General features: G+C 40.2%; 1 protein-coding gene across 8 annotated transcripts in view; it reads left to right on the forward strand.

The window, feature by feature from the left end:
* ARMC9 (armadillo repeat containing 9) overlaps window positions 1–18,047 on the forward strand; it is a 70,170-nt gene that overhangs the window by 42,813 nt on the left and 9,310 nt on the right. For 7 of the 8 annotated variants that reach the window (XM_071812711.1, XM_071812708.1, XM_065844903.2 and 4 more), the window contains 7 exons: window positions 1,714–1,788; window positions 2,872–2,962; window positions 4,259–4,317; window positions 9,380–9,484; window positions 10,196–10,311; window positions 14,260–14,384; window positions 17,731–17,863. In XM_071812711.1, the coding sequence (XP_071668812.1) occupies window positions 1,714–1,788; window positions 2,872–2,962; window positions 4,259–4,317; window positions 9,380–9,484; window positions 10,196–10,311; window positions 14,260–14,384; window positions 17,731–17,863 (704 nt within the window). Of the gene's footprint in view, window positions 1–1,713; window positions 1,789–2,871; window positions 2,963–4,258; window positions 4,318–9,379; window positions 9,485–10,195; window positions 10,312–14,259; window positions 14,385–15,330; window positions 15,700–17,730; window positions 17,864–18,047 lie in introns of those variants that run through there. The other variant, XM_071812712.1, reaches the window with a different exon arrangement.

Below are 18,047 nucleotides of genomic sequence, written 5' to 3' on the forward strand. Positions count from 1 at the left end.
AAAGTACAAAGAAAAAATAAAGACAAAGCAAGAAAGGAAGAAATTAAAATAAGTAAATTGTTTTTGTTTCCCTTGTGTAATTAAGTTGTGTGAAGTTTTCCTAAAATTCACAATTATGTAAATTTTATTTCATCGGGCGCTGGTCTTTCTAGGCATAATTATGTCTTCCATCAGCAAATGTTGGCAGCTAAGAATGAAAGTCTTTTAGATGCATAGTTAGAATGCAATCCACGTGCCTTCCTGATTGCAGTTTCTGATGCTGTTTAAATGTCATCTCACACCAAATCATCTCAAGCTTAACTAGTTCATGAGATGAACAATGTGTGGTGCAAGCCCATTATGCAAAACGTCAGGTGCAAAGAAGCAAATTTGCTAGTAGTTTTAAGGAATATTACGAGAAAGCAGTACGCTTGTGACATTGAACCCTTATGATCTTTTTATCTGTCACTTCATTTAACCTGCTATTAACCCTTTTGTGCTTTTTTCTTTTCTGTCTCCAGACACACTTGCAGCTTAGGTGCTAAATTAAACTAGCTCAAAGAAAAATGTTAAAAACTATTAGTTATGTCTACCTTATGCGTTCTGGAACATCACTCTGGTATCCGCTATGTAAAGCATTACTTCAGCTCTCTCTGCAGAGGGGAACTTCTTAACCATGGAGTAAAATTCAAGGCACAAAAAAATGTAGGCAAATATTGTATGAAGCTGAAATCAGGAAGGCAGAATTTTTACTGGAGTATTCTGGAATGATCCTTTGTGCAAGGTGTTTGGGGACTTCTTGTAAAGATGAAATATAAACTCTGGTGTCTTATGTTTATATACAATGATTGTATCATCAGTGGTTTTTTGTTTATAGCTTAAACTGAAAATATACTGTTGAATTCTGTGCCTTAGAATTACCTTGAAATCTCCCTATGCGGGTGCGTTCTTACAACCTAGTTCGCACCAGTGCAGCCGATAGAGGTTTTGTTGTCAATGTCGAAGGCAGAAGGCCGGGAGAGCTTCCTGAGAAGCTGTGTAACCCCCGTGTAAATCCCGGTTCCTTCCCTTTCCTTGCTTGCCCTGCTCCCAGCCCAGCTCACTGTTCATTGTTCCAAGCTTATAGACAGAAGATGAGTCGGAATCTTAGTGCTCCAAAAGTAACTGGCCAATACCAAGGGTCACATAAGTGCTGATGAAACTAGTTTGACAGATCTGGTGGCAGAGCTTTCAGGCTGGGTGTTTTTTTGCCTCTGCTGAGGGACAGTAACACGCTGCAGAGTGAGAGGATGTTTTGAGTAACCTTCTACGGCTTTTATCATCCTGCCTAAGGCTGTAATGCTTGAAGCCTATCTTGAGTTCATGCTGACACAGTCTTGTGCCTGTTCTTTGTCCTATTTTTTGTATTGCCACTAGTGTTTGTCAGAAATTAACCTTCTTCGTCTGCCTTTTTTTTGTTTTAGGGCTAGTTCAATTTGCAAGAATACAGTTTCAGAAGTGGGGGCGGGGAGAGGATCAGCGTGCAGCAGTACTGATTTAAATAAACCATATCACAGGATATTTGCATCCTGAAAGTTCCCTGCTTCCCAAGTGGGCATTTTTGCAAGTGCAGACCAGCCTGACTAAACTCTCTGCAAGTAGTTGTTCTGCACCTTCACTCTGAAATTTTGCTTGTAGTCAGCCAGGGTGTATGTAAGAGTTTTTCTTAGTGGTATGGCTATTTCTTCCTCTTAGATACAACCGTATGTGAACGGAGCACTGTACAGCATTCTGGCCATCCCTTCTGTCCGAGAAGAAGCCAGAGCAATGGTAAGAAGTGCTGCTTTGAACAGCACAGAGATCAACGCGTACAGGTCGCACACAGGTAGCTGGTGAGCAGTGCGCAGCAGGATTGTGAGGTCGGAGCCATGGCATTTTGAGAAGGGAATCCACAAGAGGTCCTACACCTTTGATTTTGAGGCAGATACGAATGTATGTCTCAAACACTTCTGCCGTATTTGCTGGTCTTTTCCCAGAAGTGGAGCCCCAGCAGAGTGAAGGATTCAGTCTAAATTATAAGTTAAATGCGTTACTTTAGAATAGTGTTGTCCATCTAGCATTTCATAGACTGGATGTGGCCCAGGATGTGCTTTCATTTGTCCTGCTGCTTCTTCCCCTTATTTTACTCATTCTGAACCCGTGAATAGCCACTAAGAGGATGAGCTCCTCATGCTGCTTTTGTTTCTACCTGGTGTAGATATGATTTGCTGGGCAAGGCAGCAGGAGGAAGGTTTTAGCAGAACTGGGAGTTGTTCTTCTGTGAAAGTCTGATGGTAATGAAAGTGGTTTAACTTCTGGATTTCAGGAAGCTGTTCCTGGGATAGCTGTGTATCCTTGTATCTTAGAACTAACCTAGTTATATGGCAGGCATAAATTGTTGTCAGATGTTTTACCTCACAGTGCACAGAGGATTGGAAGTCATTTTAAATGATTAAAGACACAATATCCATCCCATAAGGGGCCACAAAGAAAGAAACTGGGTTTAAGGGAAGGTCAAAGTTAGTCCTGCTTTTTGCTTCTCTGAACCTTGCACTGATGTCTCTGCCAATGCAGATTTTCCCTTTTCCGCTGGCTGCTGTGTATTGAGTTCAGAAGGCAGAAGCAGTACATCTATTGTAAAACTTTGCTGTTCATCATGGATACTTCTGTATTCAAACCTAGAAGCAATCTAGACAGCATATTTTTTTGTCTTTGAGAAGTGTATGGACAGAATGGAGTGTTTAGAGCTGGCACAGTGGTTTGTTCCACACCGCCTCTATTTCTCCCAACAAAACAATGACATTTTAGCTAACAAAACTCTGTCACTGTGCTCACATGAAATACTAATCTAGCAATATTTTCCACTACATCCAGGGAATGGAAGAAATTCTGCGCTGCTTTATCAAGGAAGGAAATGCAGAGATGATCCGACAGATTGAATTTATTATCAAGCAGCTCAATTCAGGTCAGAAGAACAGATGCAGCTATCTGAGCTGTAAATCTTTCACAAAAGCCACAAGAAAGCTCGTGTTTTTACTTGGCATTGAAACTCTCAAAGAATAACAATAGTGTGATGGTCTGAGAGAGGGTGAATAGTGAATGTCAGGATTTGAATGTCACATGTATTTTAAAATTTCCTTTTGTGTTACAATCATAAAGAAGTAAAAGGCTGAATAGGTCTTAATCCCAAAGTCTTAGAACTGTAAATATGATGACCTCGACTGTTTTATTTCATGCCTCACAGTAATGAGACACTGCTGTCAACTGCAAAAATAAACAGGTAATACAATTTATAAAGCAGGATTTAGGGAACACGTCTGTCTCTGCTCTTCTTATCTCTTGAGGAGTGTGGCTTTGTTATCTGAAATGGCCCGTCCTAAATAGGGGGCAGAGAAAAGCCTTTTTGGACAGTATGTTGATGGGTCCCAGGAGTTGTAGGTGCAGTGTTAATACAGATAAATATGAGGATGTGGACTATTTATTGTATTTTCTGTTCCTTGTGGCTGCAATGAAGGCTGAAGAAAGAGAAGACAAATAACGAAAAGAAGATGAATTCTGATTAAATCTTTCTGTACCGTAAAAGTAGGACAAGTTTGACTGCTTTCTTTGGCTTTTGGAAAGAGCAGAAGACTGCATCACTTATGGTCTTAGCTTCTAAAAGAAAAAATGAAGTATTTAAACACTATATTGCCACTATGCAATATTTGTTCATCCAGATTATAGAATTGTTCCTCTTCTACCAGTGAATCATATTTTTAAAAGGTTTTGTCTGGTTGGTGAGTAAAAGCTGAGTGTGCACATGTCCAGTACAAGCCTGGCTGCTTTTTCCTACATAAATTAGTTTGTCCAAAAGTTACAATAAGTATTCCACTATCTTTTTACTTATAAAAGCAGTGTAATATTGAAGCGCTTGTAGGGAGAAGTAGCATCTTTTATTTAAAATGAGTTAAAAAAATGCATGAACTTGCAAGTGCACACATTTTCGTTCAAGTCTTGTCAGTAAATACACTGAGAGCTTATAGTGGGATTTATGAGAAAATAAATATTCCACAGTGTTTCTGTTTCTGCCATTTTCCCCGATTTCAGTGGTTTCTAGAATGCTTTATTAGAAGCAAATACTTCCAATAGTTGTCCTTTAAAACACCAGGATGTCTGTGTGAGAAGCAAACTAAATCTTACTGTTGCAAAAGAGAAGCAATAACTAGAGATCCTGTGAAGTTGCACGTGTACTCTTACATCATTTTGTTTTGCTTCTTTCTAGAAGAGCCATTAAATGATAGTATCGTGTCTGATGATGAAGAGGAAGAAGAGGATGAGGAAGTAAGTTTAAAGGCCTTGTGGCACCTTTTAGAAAAATCTTTAACCTTTTAGACGGGAAATGTTTGTGTCAATAAGCCAGACTTTCGTGTTTTGTTTTGTTGGTTGGTTTTAGTTTTCATTTGGGTTTTTTTGGTTTGGGGCTTTTATTTTATTTAATTGCCAAGGTGTATTAATATTAACAAGAAAATTGGATCTGGTTTAATTCCCTTATCTTCACGTGAAGTCCTACTCTTTTATTTGGGCAAGTCACCACCTCTGTGATAAAGGATTATAACTGGAAATAAGTGAAGAGATTAAAAGTTGCTTTTAAGCAGATGCATTTCAGCAGTTAAAAATAAAGGAACCAAATGAACCAGTTTATCACCAGAATATTTTATGAACATGTTGTTACTTTTTCTTAACGTACCATGATCTGTCCAGGGTGTGACTTCTTTTGCTGTTTAGAAACTTAGACAATTTATTAAATATATTTCAATATGTAATGAATGAAAACAGTAATTACAAATTAAGAAATAAATCCCATAAAAGAGAAAAGAAAAAAGAAAGTACTCATGAGAAGCTATGTCATAGTAAATATGGACTGGTTAGCTGGGTATTTGCCTTTGCTAATAAATGCATTTTATACTAATACTTCAGCATTTTTTTAAGAAGCTGTCTGCACAGAATAATGGCATCCCAGGTGTAGACAACCCAGCATATTTGATCCTCTAAATTAACAAGAAAAGCAAGGTGTAAATGATGTGAAGGAAATGTTAAACCCAGTCTTCACTGGTGATGTTGTCATAAGTGCATGGGGGACGTTGAAACTAAACCATACCATACCATACCATACCAGGGAGTTTTATCTCAAATAAGTCTACCACATAATGCTTGTATCTTATTGAAAAATCTTGCTTGAGAAATTTAAAATAACAGCTATAGTAAAAGTTCTTGGAATAGCATTTGTACGTATTTAGGTGGGTGTGTATATGCACAAACATATATATCATGTACCTGCTCTGAAGAAGTCAGTGACGTTGAGAGTGATCTCTGCAAAACATGCTTGTATTATAAATATTACTGGAGAACATAAATTTACTGAAAAACAAGTTTTTAGAGAAAAAGTTTTTGTCCTGAACCAACAAAGAACAAACCACATGAAATTTACCAAGTCAGTTGTATCCATGTTCTACCAGCTTGTTGCACTTCATCGCCAATGCTGCTGAGCAGTGACAACCGTGCGACAGTCTGAGACTTGCCCTGGTCCTGCAGGGGACTGAGTGCATTCTCAAGTGCACGTTGAACCTTTTATGTTTGGAATGCAGAGGAAAAAGCGTGTCCCAATTGTTCGAGGTGTGGTGTGTCCTCAACTGCCAGGGGTGCAGCACCTTGCAGGATCCAGCCTTTGCCTGGCAGTGTCCGGGGAGGTTTATGCACTACTTGCATTATTTAGCAAATTTCTGTGTTGTGGCACAATAGCTGTCGAACACGTGAACTGATTACCCTCGTGACTTTGCCTAAATTTAGAGCTATGTGGAAATTCTAAGTTTAGAGCTACAAGGAAGTTTTATTTAACAATTGACTCTCCCTCTTTTGTTCTAAGGGGGTACAGCAAACTGTTTGGTTTTGTTTTGTTGTTTTTTTCCTAATAGGATTATAGTATTGTAATTGCTTCACCTCCTGCAGTCCTGAAGTGAGTTTTCTATAATCTTTCCACTCCTTCCAGCCCAAACCAATGCTTGATGTACAAGACGTGGGATTAGTCATTATAACTTCCCTTTGTTTAATACGCCGCTTCACACTCTTTGACTGACGTTCCAAGACTTTGAGCATCTTAGGTGTATTGTGAGAATCCAAAGTACTCATATTTTTGCTTGAACTCTAGTATACTTTGTTGGAGGATACTGTGCTCTGTTGGGAAAGCAGAGATAAGGAGCTCCTTCATGAAAGGTGCGACACTGAATTGCCTGATAGTGTTGAACATTTTCATTACTTTACCCCCTCTTGGGAATGAAAGGAAGGTGAGTTCTCCAGTCATACCCCTTCCACAAGCTGCTGCTCGCAATCCCACCCAACACTCTAGGTCAAATAATTTTGTAATGCGTTTTTACCGCTGAACCATCATGTGATTAAAAGAGACTTCTGTCACTTCTTATTATTTGACTCAAAAATAACTGTAGGCATTTGAAACAGAAGTGTCTGATTCCAGCTGCAAGGAGGCCCAGTTTCTTAACCCCCAGTTTAGAAAATATAGCATATAAACAGCATGGCAGCAAAATGCTACACAAAACGCATAAAGTTCTTAGTTGGTTAAATAAGCAAAGATTTGTCGGCTCGCTGCCTCAGTGCTTGGAGCCCTTTTGTATTTTGGAAATGCAGTGAGTTATTGTTCTTTGATGAGGTTCTGTGATAACATCTGATGATGTGATCTGGCAACAGAAAGTTTTGGAAAACTTTATCAGAAGTATTGTCTTTACGTAACTTTGAAAAACTACGGCAGACTGAATGTCTTTCAGAGCATGTCCTTGTACTGGCAATTTAATGATGCGCATTCAGACTGCTTACTGATATTATAATTTGTTGCCGATCTACGTATATATCAATATTTGTGCGTTCACAACTTAGACAACAAAGGGACTCTTATGCAGACTTAGTTTTCAGGTTTTGCCCCAACTTTTCTTGTTTCTAAGAGTGTGTGAAGGTTCCCCATGCTGTTACTATTGCCTTTGATAGCTTTTTTAATTTTATCTGTGTTTAATTTAGCGTTGTTGAATTCTGTCTTGGCTTTGAGCAGACCTTGTGGTGATGACTACTTTCTCCTAAACACAAGCTCCAAGCTGTGGTTTAGCCTGTTGGAGGATAATTCTGGCATTTCTAAGAGCATCATACACTCAGAAACCTAAGATTCTGTAATGTGTGATGACACTGGAGCATATAAACCAAACTAAAAACGTCAACATATATACCATTATTCATAAATAAATCGGCTTTCATGTTTGTCTGCTGTGCTTTAAATTAACTAGTGCAGAGGTCAGGATGCTTCTGGAGTACATACCCACCTTCATTATGTGCCATCTGTGGCGTGTTGACACCCACCGTCACAGTGCATAATATTTTCTGGTTGCTTAGTATTTAACAGAACAGCTGAGAGAATATTAACTTAGCGTATCTTCAGTATTTGATCTTTACATTTGCTTTTTGATTGACTTGGACCGTCTTTAAAAGCTGCTTGTAAAAGTGAGTATGCGATATCGTAGCTCTAATTCAAATAGCTACAAACTTGAGCTACACTATATAACTGAACAGTGACATTTTAACAGATGTCCTCTGATCCCTTGTCAGCACCTGGCAATAAAACCAGTAAACTGCAGTGTGAAAATACACTTCAGCTAGATAAGATATCTAAAGGAAGAGTGCTTAATCCCAGAATGATTGGGGAGACAATCTAGTCCAACACACCTGCTACAGCGGGTTCACCAGAGCAGATCACACAGGAAGGTGTCCAGGCGGGTTTGAATGTCTGCAGAGAAGGAGACTCCACAGCCTCTCTGGGCAGCCTGGGCCAGGCTCTGCCACCCTCAGAGTAAAGAAGTTTCTCCTCATATTCAGATGGAACCTCCTGTGCTTCAGTCTGTGCCCATTGCCCCTCATCCGATCATTGGTCCATCCTCTTGACACCCACCCGTGAGATATTTATAAACGTTGATGAGATCCCCTCAAAAATACTGCCTTGTTCTTGTGTTACAACTTCCGGTTTGCTGCAAGAGTCCCTCAAAAAATTTCCTGGCTTGTTGATCTGAAGAGTGAGTTCTTTGTACTTTTCACTTGAGAAGTTGATTGCAACAGGATTGTTGCCTTCTTGTATGATATTTGTATCCTTAAATACCGATTCCAATAATTTTTTACTGTCCCATGTTGTCAGCTTTAAAGCTTCTTTGCAAACCTGAGTTACAGCGCTGCTTCACATTGCAGCACAAACTGCTGTCAGACAAGCGCGCCCTCACCCTACAGGAACCGCAGCTTGGGGAGGGGTTTTCAGTGCCCAGCAATAAGGATTTTTATTGTGCTTTTGTTTCTTGAAAATGCGTAATTAAATGTTTTAGGGAATATATAGCAATAAATTAACTGCAGTGATATGTCAAGGTAGAGGGACATACCCCAGAGTGCTGAATATTCACGTGAGCATTTCAATCTCATGGAGTGCTGGTGTTATGTTTAAGAAAGGCTATGAAATGTTTTAAAGTGTGCTTGCTTTATTTTTACTACTAGTTGTTATAGTGTAACTTAAATTTATGATCAGATGATAGTGACTCATAAAAAGATCAGACAACTTTCCTGTCAAGTTTCCTACCATCCTCTTTCCTTGAATGGTAACTTTCCTTGGTGGTTTTGTTGTTGGTTTTGTTTGGGGGGAGGAGGTTGTGGGATTGTGAGTTATTTGGTTGGTTGTTTTTTGTTAGAATTGACTTACCTTAAGTTTGGGGTTTGTGTTTTTGCTGGTTTGTCTTATTTTCACCACAAAAATACCCCAAACAAACAAACAAACAAGGGAGACCTTTTCTCGGCCTCCCATGTGGCTGAGAAATGCCATCTTTTGTTTTTTTCAGCCTGTACTGTATGACTAGATTCACTTGGGCAGATCCACAGAAACTAAACCTCCCTATTTCACACCGGGTGCTAGTTAAGCATTGCATGCTGAAGAGTGTTGCATCTCTTCACAGCAGCATGCAGTGTTCTACAAAGGTGCTAATGACTGAGATTTTTCCTCTGCCTTTATTAAGTCAAGCAAGGAATAGTTGTTTGGGGTTGGAAATTTGAAGGAGGACAACTTTGAAATGAATACTGTGCATTTTGGTGAAGCATTTGTGGTTTTTTATGCTCTAAGGATTCTTTGGTTTCTAGTTATATCACAAGGTTAGGTTACTTTTTTGATAGAAAATGCTTGTACCTTACAACATACATGTGCAGCACTAACAGTACTGGAAAGTTCTTATCATCTAAGTGACTGCTGAAGGGAGAACTATATTTGAAATGAAAACTACTTGGAACCTGGGCTCAAATAACATGTGTGCTGCTGTTGCAGGAGGACCATGACATCATGGAGTCTGATCTGGACAAAGACGAGGTGTTGCAGCCTCAACTGGGAGAGCTTGCAGGAGAGAAGCTGCTGACAACTGAGTACCTGGGAGTGAGTACCACTCATTGGCACCTTGAAATAAATTAATTTGCTAGATTAAGTGTTAAATTTCAGCAGTTTCTTTACTTTCTAAAATCTTTTCTTCTTCAAACTGTTGCTTGAAGATCCAGGTTCTACCCACACAGCAGTCCAAATCTTCCACAGTCTGTTGTATTAGCTGCTGTTCAGTGGAATAAGTTTGAGCTACCCTTTCACAGGCCATGGCTTAATAATAAGCTAAAGTCAGCCTTAGGGTTCCAGTGCTACCTCAGTGATTCTGAGCACACAAAGCAAAGTGATGAGCAAGTTATTGATTCTGGAACACTCAGCTGGTCTGAATATATATTTTTTTAAGCTGAAAAGTAAACTGTTCCTGCAGGCATTACACCAGATCATGCATTGTATGTCTTACCTCAAGCAGCAAAAGCGCGTTAAGTAAAAGACGTGTAAGGCTGACATAAATGCGCCATTTAGCGTGCTGTGACTAATTTGAGATAAATGTGACTGTATGCCTTCTGGACTCTATAGGTCTACCTGTGTGATGTTGGAAATGTAACATGAGATAAGATGTCATAGAACAGCCTACAGTGATTCCAGGAATTTTATCTAGTGACACAAGAATGTAATGTAGTTTCTGATGCAATGTATCTATGGAATTTTCTCTATGGGTTCACTTACCTGTCTTTCCACTGCATTTTTATTGCTCTATTTCCCTTGTATCAGATAATGACTCATACTCCAAAAACCAAGAAGAAACTGTTTCCTGGTGTCCATCAGAGTGTAGATGAGCCTCTCCAGAGACCTGTGACACCAGGTTATCACAGAACTATGTGCCTAATGTAAGTCAAATCAAATGAGACAAGCTGGATTTATTTTTAAACTCCTTTAAAACAAACAAATAAAAAACCCCACCTTCTCTACCTAAAAGTGCATTGTCATTGATCGTTCCTTAAAGATAATTTCAAAACACAAAAAAAGGAGAGGAATATTGTACACAGAGGAAAGTCCACTGGCTTAGGTCACATACTTGGAATAGTTGAGTATATGTTTACTGATCAGTTTGGTTTAAATTTGTATGATATCCTGTGTGTTCATAGACGTTTCATCTTCTCATATGTTAATGTTAAGTTGCATGGAGTGTCTAAAAGGTCAGAGATCTTCCACTTTATACACAAGAAACTATATTGCTCTGGAGAGGTTGGCTACCCACCCATAAGAGAACAGATTAAAAAGAAAATGGGAAAGGCAAAAATCTTACTATGTCCGGTTTCCTGCTTTGGAAGAAATCCTTTTTCCAGCGGGCAGGTCTGTGGCACCTTGGTCTTGACGTGACTGGGGTCAGAGGTAGAAGGCTGCGTTGTAAATGGAATTAAGAAATCTTACAGCATAGAGCTCCTGCAATATGCTGTGCCTTCTGTTAGAGCAACTATATCTCAATCTTTTTGTTTTCTGAGATGAGACTTCTTTTCACTGTCTTGACTGAAGAAGCAAAATACCAATGAGAACTCATATTCAAATGATTTTTACTTTCAGTTGCATGCAGTTTTAGATTTGATCAAATCCAGGTAGCTATGATACAGGCAACGGTTTATCATGAGGATTTAATGTTTTCATTTCTGCAGATGCTTAAGCTGAGAGACCACAAATCAATCCAACAAAATATAGATAACAGCACTCAGAAGTCACAGAATTGGTATAGCTAAGTATGTTAAAATGTGTGGGTAATACAACAGTGTAGTGAGGTGGTTCTTAGAAGAGCGTATCAGCATCCCATGTCATACCCCCTGCCATTCTTTCATGTTCGTATTTTCTATTTCTTAAAATACACTTCTTCCCCACTTTAGTGTGGAAGATCCATACAGAAAACAGTGAGGACCGATTTATTCTGTAGTTACACAGGTGTAGTTGAATGTGATGTAAGTCAGATCTGTCCCAGCTTTGTCTTACCCATATTTATTGCTCCCGCTCTCTTGGGCTGGCATCAGCATTCATACAAGCAGGTGATCTGACCAGGAGCCCTCCTGAGTCGCCCAAATACCATCACAAACATACACTTCCGAAGCAGAAAAAAAGAACCATTGCCTATCCCAGGGCAGAATTTGTCTTGCACAATCTTGATTTTAATTCTGAATACTAGCCCGGAAAAAAATGGCACCTGTTTGAGTGTGGCGCTTCCTTCTTGTGCCTGCTGTAGCCTAAATGCAGATTGGGAGTTCGTTCTTTGTTACTTGGTGTCCTTTCTCACAGTGGTGAACTTTTGCACCATCATAATGTCCACAGCTTTTGCAAGCCCTCTCTCTATCTATTATTTGTGTGTGTAAGAAGAAAACAGCAGTTAATCAATATAAGCTCATATTAGTAACATAGTGATTATCTAATAATTTTCCTGCAGTCCTCCAAACGAACTGCAAGCCTTAAAAATCTAAACTGACTGATACATGACAAATATACATTGCTGCTTTACTGTGAAGTCAGCATTACTGAGTTTAAGGTCCCACGTTCCCTGCACAGTATTTTGCTCATAGCGGGCTCAGAGACCTGGACTGATTCTGTGGAACTGGCTGCTAGGGGTGGCCTTACAGCCTATTTATGAAGTATTTTTCAGTAATAAATCCTGGTTACCACTGGAGTGTCTAAACATTACATTCCTGCTTTATAAGTGGAGAGAAAAATAAGCTTGTAAAAATGAAGTGACTTTTGCTACCGGCAGTCAGAAAAGCGGTGGCACACGTTGGGGAGTGGCTTGAATTTCTTGGTTCCATGTAATGTGCTGCCATTTATGCGTCAGAAATAATCTCTAGAGGTGATCGCGTGCCTCCCCGTACCACCAGCTCCCCAGACCGTACGTTTGCTCAGCAGTATCCTGGATACCACAGTGACGCTGGTCCCGGCTTTTGTCAAAACTCGAATCTCCTTATGAACAGCCGTGCAGCTCGTGCCTCTGCGAGACAGGTTCAAGTCACTGCTGGACGCAAATTAAAACCACTCCTGCTCATGCTGGTTCTGGTAGCTTTGGGTCTAAGAGAAGCTTTGCTTTGGTGGTGGGAAGCAGACTTTACAGGTTGCCTCGCTGGGTAAACTAAGGAGGAAAACTGTAAACAGCTGAAATCTAATACAGTGAAAATATGTGAAAATCAATTTCCCTGCTGCTCTGGCCAAATGGTAGAAATAATGTGAGTGTTTGGTGCTCCTGTGTTTTAAGGAGGAAGCGTGAGATACTACCCAGAATGAGAAGTCTGTATTTTGTGTCTAACTAATTTGTGTGCAAGAAAACTGCAGTAAATAGATGAAGGTGTTCCACATTACCTTCTACAACAGAAAAGAACAAGCTTTGGCTATTATGCTGTTCTAATTTTAGTAAGAATTCACTTACTAAAATGAGGAAATACTCTGTTAGGAAGTATTGCAAGAGGAAGAGAATAAAAGTGACCAAATCTTAGCTGCCTCAATTTGAAAGCAATATCTGAACTGAATGTAGTTCATATTTTGAATAATTTAAGTGGTTTCTGTTTGTATCAGATGAAATGGCATTAAAAACATCAGCATTTTTATTCTTGTATGCATCTTGTCTGATTGGGGACAATCCAGGACAGTTGATCTGTTTGGATTCAGCAGAGTAGTTAAACTACATTAAACATGTATTATATCATATCATATTTTTAAAACCTTGTGAAAGAGGAAGCAATTGATGGAGATACTATAACATATATCTTTATGAGTTGTTGGTTCATACCTTTAAAAGGGGGAGTAGATTTCCAGTGCTGAATGGAAGTATTCACACAGCAAACTGATGCAGAATAGCCCCTGCACATGTGGCAGCTATTCCATGCTAATTTTTCTATGACTTCTCAGTGCAGACAAGGCTCTACTTACTTCAGATTAATTATCATGGGATCCCTACATGGACAAACTCTTCCTGTACTGAGCTGAGGGAGTCAGGAAATACTGGAAAGCTGCTCTTTTGGGTTTTTTTTGGGGGGGGTGGGGGGCGCTTTTTTCTTTTCTTTTCCCCTCCTCTTTAAAGACTCTCAGGCTGAGATCACTCAAGGGGGACTGAACTGCTTAATATTCTGCTAGCTGTTTCCTTAGAAACGGATTTAGCTGTGAAATCATTAACTACCTCCTTGGACTGCATCCTTTCTAACTAGAAATACAGTCTAGTTGCCTTAGCCTGGTAGTGGGCAGGGAAACTTTCTGCGTCTGCCAACTTCTTTTCACACACGTTTCGCGCTTCTCTTGCTGCTCCTGTGCTTTATTGCTTATTACTAAGTGATCTTGTCCCTGTCCTGTCCTTTAGCTACTTTAGTTCCTCATTGATCCACCTCACTTGGGAAACCAACAGTTCTACTTCTTATCTGCTTGGTTTTAAGTTTGTGTTGCATATTTCTCTGTAAAATGAAATCTTTGTAATGCTCAGGAGCAAATCTTAAATCCCTTAAAAAGTTTAGTACTGGAGACCTCTCAGGCCCACTGCTGCAGTCTTTTTCTCTGTGTCCTGCTGGTATTTTGGGTCTTCAGACTGCAAGGAGTTACAGTTTCCTTTCCTCAGCTATTTTATTGCAGTAGGAAAAAATGTTCATTTCAAATACGTCTACCATCAGCTAGTTTGGGGCAGCTACAGTTATGCAGTCAAATTATGTCCTTAGAACTAGTTTGCAATATGAAATATAAAATAATTTTAGTATCTTCTATGTCATTACAGACAATTAGAAGAAATCAGAATTTACTCTCATGCAACTTTTTATACTGCGAACATTCATCACCCTGCATTTTCCTTTCTCCTTCAGGCCAGAAAATGACACCAATTCTTGTCATGATACGGATGAGAAGCTGCAGTCTCTGCCAAGTGGTCATCCTCCCATTTGTGGTGGCAGCAAGTCCAGCATCTCTGACCTCTGCATTTCCCCTTCATGTAAGGATATTCTGTTGTTGCTAACTGCTGCTGTCTTTCTTGACTGGGGCAGGTGTTTGAGGCAGAGCTTCTGTGTTGTAAGTTGTTTTATTAGGTTTCTTTGTTTAAATGTGGTCTTGGAATTGTCCCAGGGTGGTCTGCAAGACCTTGGGGCACATGGTTGGTATTTTGGCTCGAGCTAAATGAATGTCCACAGAACATAATGTGTGGTCAGCAGAGACCTATGGTCTCACTTGCTTTGCTCCATCTTGCTCCCTGTGGAAGGGCCAAGGATCATACCCAGGGCTTCCAATGCGCAAAGTTTACTGTATTTCACTCCACCGCGTCCTCTGCCTGGGGAAAAAACTGCAACCCAAGAGACAGTGTGCTTCCCAACAGGCAAAGCCCCTTCCTTGATCAAATATACCCTTGTTTGGATCTAAATGAATCACTGTCTGCTGGCACCTGCAGGCTCCATTGGCCAGACCTCTGTATTAAAGTTCAAGGCAGCTGCAGTTATCTGCTTAGATTTGGAACTACATTCAAACCCTAAAAGGCTGGGGAGGATGGGAGGCCCTGTGCTGTATAGCTGCATTGTGGGTGATGCTGCTAAAGATTCTGTCCTTGCAGCTTAAGCTGAAATTAATGCAAACTCAGCTGAACCCAAGCGTTCAGAAACAAGGGATGGAATTTAAAAGGTTATAGACTTATGAAATACTGGATTTCTGAACTTCTGATGTGCACAGGATCATGGATGTTGGAGTTTCAACTTTTTTGCAGGGATTCATTAACATTTCCAATTAGGGATTTGAGGCAAAATGGTCTGAAGTCTTAGATAAAGGATCTTGCAGAATATCCGGTACAGAATTATTAGTAAGTGACTTGACTTAGCTGAAAAAATATGCTTTGAAGCCATAAAGGAATAGCATACTTTTTTTCTCTCTCTTCTTTTTTTTAAATTTCCTAGAGGAAATGAAAAAGGATTCTGAGAAAAGTAACCAGCGTCTTTCAGACAGGAATCTGCTTGCGTAATGCCTCGAGCTGATAAATAGAACATGCTAAACGAAAGCCATGTGATAGAAGCAGATGAAGCTCCTGTTCAAGATGGGCATTTGGGTTCTTACTGTCGAGTAGGAGTGAGAGCTGCTGTCCTCAAGCCTCACTTGGTGCTGCACCAGGAGAGCAGCTGAGTCCATTCTACGGGGAGCTCACCTGGCCAGGGGCAGCAACGCAGCACAACAGAGGTTGTAAACTGATCAAAAGCAAAGTTTTCCTCTGTAGAAGAAAAAAAAAGAGATGTTTTACATAGTCATGCTCCTTAAAGGACGTTAAGCCAAGCAGGTATTAAAGCTGTTCCTATCTGCTGGTTTAAAGTGTTGTTGGTTGCCGTTTCTAAGGCATTATGCAGCCACCAGCGTGCCATCTGAAACGCATTTTGATAATATTTTGCCATTCAAATGCATTCACTCACCTTTTTCACCTTTTCTGTTCCGCCGCTGCTGTCTGACAGTTTTTTTATAGAGATCTGTGCAAAGGTTTAAACAGAGAACCTGAGTAAGTCAGCAAAGTAAATGTTGTTCAATTTTGATGGATGATTTTGATATAAAGCCTTAATGCTGAAGAAGTTCCTGCCAACTTTAGTGTTTCATTTTGTCAGAACTTTACTTCTAGCCTCTGTCTAAAACAGTTTGTTGGCTGTTTTCAGTCAAAATTATATGCAGGTGGATCCTAACTAGAGAAGTAGGCTATAGTATTTTTTTTCTTGCAGAAATATCTTGTAGGTCGGAATATATAGGATATTGCAAGTTTGCATGCATTATACATGTAAAAGACAATTTTTGTGTGTCAGAGACAATTCTTGCTAGCACTAATTCAGGCTATAAAACAGCACTGAGCTACTTGAAGGATTGCCAGAGGTTTATTTCAGGTTTCTGTGAGCAGCCAGTGAAATACATGCTTGTTTTTTGTACCTTTGGGGATTTAAAAATGAGGATTAACAGAAGAGACAGACTGTGCTGCTGAAGCCCCTGGTTGTTCCTATCAGTGACAGGACTTTCGTTCTGTCTGATGATTGGACTGGGTCTTTGGACATCCCCTGTTTTCCAAAAGGCAGTGGGTTTAGTAATTCTTAAATTGAAATCCTTTTATTGAAGACAGTGGAAGATAAACCCTCTCTCTTTTAGTGCCTTCTAAGGTATGTCAGGGAACAGTTCATAGCAGAAAAGCATAAAAATAATTGCACTCCTCCTAGAGACACTCATCATGCCCTGCCGAACATCTTTGCTGTGAAATAAATATGCCGTTTATTGAGTTCTGATGGTTGTTATGCAGTACCAGGAACCCGCTCACTTCAGAATATGTATTTTTCAGCATGACATGAATACTTTGGGATTCGGAGTTTCATGCAGTCAAGCCATTAAATGAATAGTAAGAGACCAAGAGTGAAAAAACAGAATAAAAGCTTCATATGGGCGGTTACTATCATTGAGGTCATATCTCAAAGCAGCAAAGTTCAGCCTCAAGAAACCTTCATCCTCTTTTGTTTTCTAAAAATGAAAGCAGTTCTTAATGTTCTGCATGCCTGGATTCATTCAGCCATTCTTGAGTCAGTCTGCTTTAGTCTCGGTCTATCCTCTGGTTTTAGCACTTTGCTGGAGAATCAGTAATCCTGGCTCTTTTTTCTGGTTTGTCTCCTGTGAGCAGAAAACTTGTGGACTAAAGATGAACCCTGGTCATCTTGCTGCACATATTATACTGGATGTCAGACAAAACGTGTGCTGGGCACTGAAATGCTTGTCTAGGAGAGACCCGATCTGCATCCGTATCATGCGTGGGAGCGAGTCAGCATGGGAGGAATGGAGCTAGAGATTTCCCTACACTCATGTTGAACTTGCACATCTTGATAGCCTCGTGTCTCTCAGCAAAGTGTCCTTCCCTTCTCCAATAGTGCAAGGCAGAAAGTGAGGTGTATTGAACAAATGTACCAGACCTGAAGGCTGACAGAAGTGTCGAACACTGCCTGTTACTATAGATATGCACAGGCAACCACAAGTGGTGGCTGTAATGAGATATCAGTCATTAGCCGATAGGTGTTAACTGATGGTCTGCACGCTCCCAGCCCATTGCACATGCAGATTGTAGCTGTCTGACAACAACACAAGCACGTTTTACTTTCCAGCTGCGAAGGGCTGGACGCAGGCACACTTGCAGTTTGCTGGGCTCAGCTGCCAAGCTGCAGCGTGCTCTGCCACACGCCTGCTCGTCTCAGGGTTTCCTTCTTACTGCAGGAACTGGGACTTGATTGTGTTTCTAGTAAAACCCTGAAGAGACAAATCCTTACTGAGCTGTGTTGGGTTTTTTTTAACAGCAGTTGAAATGAAGTCATCTGAAGTATTCCTATCAGGCCACAGAATGGACAGAAGCATCCCAGCTGGTGACAATATCTTGTCTTCCGGATCTACTGACTTGACCCACGACAAAGAAAATGGGCAATCTCATAGGTATGATTTATCCAGATGAGTATCTAAAAGTGCAGGAGTAGTCTGAGGGGACTTACCAGCTAATTCCATGCTGCTGTAAAGACAATCTGTGAAGTCACTTGATATATGATGTAGTCTGGTCTGAGACAGCTGTAGTGGTACTTGCCAAAAAAAATACCCTTAGCTGTGCCAGAGGCAGCTATTC

The sequence above is a fragment of the Patagioenas fasciata genome, chromosome 9 (genome assembly GCF_037038585.1).
Source record: "Patagioenas fasciata isolate bPatFas1 chromosome 9, bPatFas1.hap1, whole genome shotgun sequence".
Lineage (NCBI taxonomy): Eukaryota > Metazoa > Chordata > Aves > Columbiformes > Columbidae > Patagioenas > Patagioenas fasciata.